The sequence below is a fragment of the Petaurus breviceps genome, unplaced genomic scaffold, assembly GCF_028583685.1.
Source record: "Petaurus breviceps papuanus isolate PSGF00001 unplaced genomic scaffold, PetGlider_PUasm1.0 90808, whole genome shotgun sequence".
In the NCBI taxonomy this organism is placed as follows: Eukaryota; Metazoa; Chordata; class Mammalia; order Diprotodontia; family Petauridae; genus Petaurus; species Petaurus breviceps.
This window is the reverse complement of record NW_027187349.1, coordinates 16,899,330-16,905,845: the sequence shown is the minus strand read 5'-3', so window position 1 is coordinate 16,905,845 and position 6,516 is coordinate 16,899,330. Positions and strand designations below refer to the sequence as shown.

Here is a 6,516-nt window from a genome sequence, read left to right as displayed (position 1 = left end):
GAAGAAGAAGAAGAAGAAGAAGAAGAAGAAGAAGAAGAAGAAGAAGAGAAGGAAGAGAAAAAGAGCCTCTAGAATTGACAATTAGGATATTATTGGTAATTTTGGAGAGAGCAGTTTCAGCTGAATGACGAGGTCAGAAAGGAGAGAATTAAGAAAAGAATGAGAGAAGAAGAAATGGAAGAACCCCTTCTAAGTGGCCTCATCAAGGAGTTTAGCAATAAAAGGGATAAGGGATGATAGTAGGGATGGAAAAATCAAGTGAGGATTTTTTTGAGGATGGGAAAGACATGGCATGTTTATAGGTAGGAGGAAGTAGCAAATAGAGAAAGATTGAAGAAAAGTGATAGAGTAGGGATGATAGTGGGGGAAATCTGCTGGAAGCAATGGAATAGAACCGGGATCATTTGTGCATAGAGAGAGGTTTACCTTGGCAAGGAGAAGGGACACCTCTACACATGAGACAGGAGTGAAGGAAGAGATAATGGCAGAAGGTATCTGAGTGATATGAGATGAGGGGGATGGGAGAAAAGAGAGCTCTCTTGGCAAATGGCCTCATTTTTTTTTTCAATAAAATGAGGCAAGGTGGTGGAAGGGAAACCATGGGAGATGTGAGAAAGGATGAAAAAGTCTGAAGAAAATGCTTTGGTGAGTGGGATAGTAAGTTAAATGGGGATATATAAAGGATCATCTATCAGCAATAGGGCCTACCTGAGATTATGCAATACAAATTTGTAGTGATCCCAATTGGCACCATTTGTGTTTTTTTTTCCAGAGTGATCCAAGGCTAGGCTTGACAGGGCATTATCAGTGATATGATAAGGGGTCAAGGATCTCAAGAGGGCAGTGTGTAGAGCTGAAATGGTTTAGTAAGTCATAAAGATGGAGAATGGAGGAGAGAGTGGGCCATTGTAGAGGTGATAGTCTGGGAGATAACTGAGGGGTCAAGAGGTTGGAAATTATGGTGTGGACAAAGAGCAGCATTTAGTAATGGAAGACAGAGGGAGAGGTGAAAAGTTAATAGGTTTTGATCACATAAGGAAATTTAAGTGTTCATGAAGACGTAGATGATATATTAGTAAGTGACGACAAAATCACAAGTATGATCCATCTTTGTGTGTGTGGCTGAAGAAGGGTAGAGGAATAGGTTATAAGAAATGAGTACACTGAAGAACTGGAAGATTAGAATGTTTAAAGAAAGTATCTATGTGTATGGTGAAGTCACTTAGTATGAAGGCAGGAGTTGGGAAGAAGAAAGATTTCGGGCCAGGTACTAAACTCATTGAGGAAGAAAGAGGAATGTCCTGAAAATCTATAGACAACATCTACCAGGATTTTGATTGGGTGATAAGATGTGGACTGCATGAACCTCAAAGGAGGAGAATGATGGTGGTAGGGGCAGAGTCTGGAAGTGGCTGTGGGGAGCAAAAAATATTCTGACTCCTCCACCTTAACCAATAAGTTAAGGGAAATGAGTGGAAGTGAAGTTAATGCTGGAATAGATAGTCAGGGAGGCTATGTCATGAGGAGGAAGTCAGGTCTCTGTGAGAGCCAGAAGAAGGAAGGACTTAGAAAGGAAGTTTGTTGCTTATGGAGCAGGCATCTTAGAGGACACAGTGAAAGGGGAGGGTAATATAAAATAAAATGGATCAGATTGTACTTTCTATTCAATGAAATCTGGTCATTCAATTATAAGATATGGATACATGTCACAATGTGGTTGTGCCAACCAAATGAAATAACATAGATAAGAGAACTTGCCTTATAAGCTGATGTCTTATGCTTGGTTTCTCTATTTATAAAACAAGGTACTTACACTAAGCACCTAAATGGGAGAAGTACCTTAAAATTAAGGGGCCAATACCTGTTGTTACACTCAGATAAAAGGCTGTGAGGATTTTTTTTAGCACCTTAAAAACATCATCAATGAAACAACAAAGTATCAATCATTCTGAAAGGCTTCCTGGGCATCTACTGGCATCTGAGTGTGTGAACTTACATTGCCTTCTAGTAGTTCTTCCACAGAACAGCCTCCGTGTGACTGCTGGTACTTCTGTTGAAAAAGTTTTCCATCAAACATCTTCCAAGCCATCAAGTCATCCATTCTGAATGGAAAGCCACAGGCACTATTGGCTAGAATTAAAGTGGTCAGGCCCCTGATGAAGAGAGAGCCAAGCTGCACTGCTCTGGAGTCAACATGGGAGAGCTGTTGAAAAAATGCATGGAACAAATTTGTCCTTATTTTGGAACTATAAATCAATTTGCATAAATATTGGCATGACGTATGGCATTATGTTCCAAACAGGTCTGCTCTACAACCTGAGACTAATAAAAGGTCTTCCAAGGCAAGTAAATGTGACTGTGTTAAAAGGAGAATTAGGATCCTTTGGGCTTTATGAGTGACACCCTTCTATTTCTCTGTACCTTTCTAACTTAATCTCCAATTACTGCCCTCCATATATTAGGTTATTCTTGACCCTGAAAAATCATGAGGTGGAGAGTGTTGAGAACAGGACTGATCTTGACTGATTGAGGGGTAGATTTGGGAAGAGCCTAAGAATTATCCCAATTGGCTAGTATACTTATTGTAAAAATGTTCAAACAAGCACTTAATAGGGAGCAGTAAGGCTCACATGATAGAGACTGAAGTTTCAGATGAGTAAAAGGAAGAGTTACAAACCTATTTGAAATAATTAACATGTGGAGTAGCTCACTCTCCTTTGAGAAAGGAGACTGTAATCCTGGAATTGAGTATAGAGGAATTAGAAAGTCTATTTGATAAATATTATAGCTGATACAATTTGAATAATAAGGAGGGAAAAAAGCATGTTGCAATATGGCTGCTCTGGAAAGTTTTTAGAATGGGAATGAGCAGAACCCTTCAAATATAACCGAAAAAGACAAATAGTCATAGTAGAAAAGGAAGAAATGGGATTAATGACTAGAGAGATTAAAAAAGAGAAGTATGGTCCCATGAGCAAGAAAATAAAGCTTTAAGTTGATCAGGCACACAGATTATGTATGAGTTAAATCAGGAGTTAAGGGCAGAAGTTGTAGAAGATAAGCTTTTAGATGGTTTTACAGGGCACCATGGCAAGAAAGAAGCAAAAGAGCCAAACTCACAATGGGCTAGTAGAATGGTAATGATGACAACAACATGAAGTGTGTGGCTCAGGATCTCCACTGATCCTCACTGAATTATGAGGAAAGTTAGGCATGAAAAAGACTCTAGGAAGAATGCCTCAGGTTGGTGAATCCTCTCCAGGGAGAGCTCCTAGCGTATGATCTCTAATGTGCCTGTTGGAGAGGCATGAAAGGAAATGGTTGGGGGATGATTCCTGGGAAAAGGAGCTAAGGGATTGAAGAGAACCAAGGAAAAGTGCAGAGCTGAGAAAGCTTACAATCTTTCTCTATTGAGGGGCTCCTTTGCTGCAGGCTACAAACACATCCAAGTCTCCCCTATCCTTAAAAACAAAGCAAAACAAAAACCATCTCTTACTAGACCCTACTATCCCCTTTACATCTCTCCTTTCTTTCAGTCAAATTCTAATAAAAATGCTTCTATATTCATTACCTCTGGTTCTCCTCTGACTCATTTCTCAACCCTTTGCAATTTGGCTTGTGACTTCATTGGTCAATTAGAAATGTTGTCCCCAAAGTTACTGATTGTTTAATTGCCAGGTCTTTAGGTCTACTCACAATCATCATTCTTGATTTCACTGCAGGATTTGACACTATTGATCCTTTTATCATCTCTGGGATTCTGTATTGTTCACTCTCTCTCTCTTCTCTCTCTTCTTTAGCTACCCCTATAGGGTAAAGCTGAACATATCTGAAACCAAAATTTATAACTTTTCCACTGAACCTGCCTTGCCTCTTCCAAACTTTACTATTTCTGTTGAGGGGACACCACTACACTTCCAGTTGACCAGATTGGCAACCTCACACACATTCTCAACTTTCATTCACCCCACATGGCCAATCTTTTGCCAAATCTTGTCACTTCTACCTTGACAACATCTTTCCCAGCCATTCCCCTTCCTACACATACACAGTCTCTACTCTTGATGAGATCTTTATCACCTTTCACCTGGACTACTAGAATGTCTTCTAATTGGCCTCCTTGCCTCAAGTCTCTCTCTATTGCAAGCCAGGTTCTACACAGCTGCCTCAAAGCCCAGTTCAGACCATGTCAGTTCTTTACCCAGTAAATTCCAGTGGTTCCCTATTAATTCTTGGACCAAATAAAAACCCTGACATTTAAATCCTTTCATGACCTTTCCCAAGTTACTTTTCCAAGCTAACTGCATATTACTCTCCTTTATGCATATAATGGGGTAGCTAGGTGGTACAGTAGATAGAGCACTGGGCTTGGAATCAGGAAGACTAATTTTCATGCATTCAAATCTGACCTTAGAAACTTGACAGTTGTGTGACCCTGGGCAAGTCACTTAACTTTGTTTTACCTCAGTTCTTCATCTAGAAAATGAGTTGGAGAAGGAAATGGCAAACCAATCCAGCATCTTTGCAAAACAAACAAAAATCCCCAAATGGAGTCATGAAGAGTTGGACACAATTGAAATGATTCAACAACGACAACATGTTTACACTAGTCCAGACCAACTGGCCTTCTTACTGTTCCTCATTATATAGTATTCCATCTTCTCTCTCTCCAATTCCCCCTAAAGGGGGGCATTATTACAAAACTCAATCAATTTCAATGAAACCACTTTTAAAAACGAAATAGAATAAATATCAACAAAGAATAATTATCTATCTATCTATCTATCTATCTATCTATCTATCTATCTATCTATCTATCTATCTATCTATCTATCTATCTATCACTGGCTCTTGCTATGAAGAAGACACCATTACCATCCTCAGGGAACTTAAGGTCAAGCAGGAGAAAAGAAAAAATATCACAAAAATCTAGAACACAAGGTATAATGCCAAGGTGCAACACACAGGGACAAAGTAATACATTGATTCAAAGGAGGAAGAACACTTCTGGGGGAGAGCAGGGACTTCTAAAGCAAAAGTTCTCCTGTAGCCTCCCCCTTTCCCATGGAGGTAGCCCACTGGCAAGAAACTAAGTCCAGAAATTAACAGAGAGAAAAGATAGAAAAAACTTAAACAAATCATGAATTCACCATAAACTAATATCACAGTGGAGTTGATCTAGGATATAAATGAATTAAAATTATGTATATGAATTCTTAATTTATTACCTTGCAAACCATATCTTAAGGAAAACTAGTCACTTAATCTTTAACTGAAGGAATACACTGATTTAAGCTTATAGAACAAGTTACCATTGCTGAGAGAAGAGAACAGGTTCAGTGTTATTTTTACCAAATTTGGAAAATATCATTAAACCATTTTAAGACTTTTTTTTGCAACCAAAAGGTCATATATATGTACGCTCCTCATATATGTACATGTATATACACATATAAAGTCTGCCTAGGCTGGCTAAGAAAAGGATATAAAAAGAAGCAGCCACACAATGAATGTCAGGAGAGTACTTTATAAGAGTACTATGACATCTGGGCATGAATTTCTTAAGAGCCAAAAAACGGGGTTGGCAGAGCACCACCCCAGACAGGGTTAAAACTTAGGCTCTTGGACTTGCCAACACTTTTTAGGTGCTCCAAGACTGGGGTTAAGTAAGGGTGTAAATCTGGAAGCTAGAGGGAGAAATCCCACTTTCTTCTCAGAAGGCATTGATTCATATCACAGGGAAGGACAAAATTGTGGAAGTGACCACAAGGCTAAAAGTCACCTTCTCAGAATGTTAGAATAATTAAAGAAATGGATGTAATAAACATCATTTACATAAACTAGCTGAAACTGAGAGACATCATCACACTCTCCCACATGATCAGTACGTGGAAATATTCCATCAACATCTCTTGCAATACTTACTTGAATTCCCATCGTGAACTGGGCCTCACTAATGCAATGAACATGATAACTCTGTCTTGTCAGGCTTTGAAAGCTGGTTTCTCAGAGCACCATATTCTTAGTTATTTCCTGGGCCATTTTATTAATCTCATAAGGAGGATAATAATTTCATTTCCAGAATTATTCAACAATAATTCAATATACCTAACTGCCTTTTTTTTATCCCAAGTTAATGTCAATGACTCATTTCTAAATAGCAAGGAGTTAAGCACTATGATGTTATAAATAGCTTCACTCTTGATTTGTCTGTAGCTTTTTGATTCAATGTACCAACATTTAATAACAGTTGAATAATGAACAACAAAGCATTTATTAGGTGCTTACAATGTTCCAGGCACTGTGCAAAGATGAAACTAAGTATACATATCATAGCGTGCTTCAATTTACACAACCTCTCCCCCCCTTATATGTTCTCATCAGATTTTTATGTCTTAGGTTTTTGTAAAGTGTGGTTCACCTGTATCTAATTCAACTGTAAAGGCTGTTAAATATCATCCATCTGCCAGTGGTTCTGTAGTCACCTGAATCAAATGGAAGTAATAACAAACCAGC

At 38.6% G+C, this 6,516-nt stretch overlaps 1 protein-coding gene across 1 annotated transcript in view; it reads right to left on the bottom strand.

The window, feature by feature from the left end:
* Window positions 1-3,439, bottom strand: part of FAM120B (family with sequence similarity 120 member B) — a 27,449-nt gene extending 24,010 nt beyond the window's left edge. The window contains exon 1 of the mRNA XM_069070478.1: window positions 1,997-3,439. Coding sequence (XP_068926579.1) covers window positions 1,997-2,101 — 105 coding nt within the window. The 5' untranslated portion in view covers window positions 2,102-3,439. The remainder of the gene's footprint in view (window positions 1-1,996) is intronic.
* Between the last annotated feature and the right edge of the window lie 3,077 nt (window positions 3,440-6,516).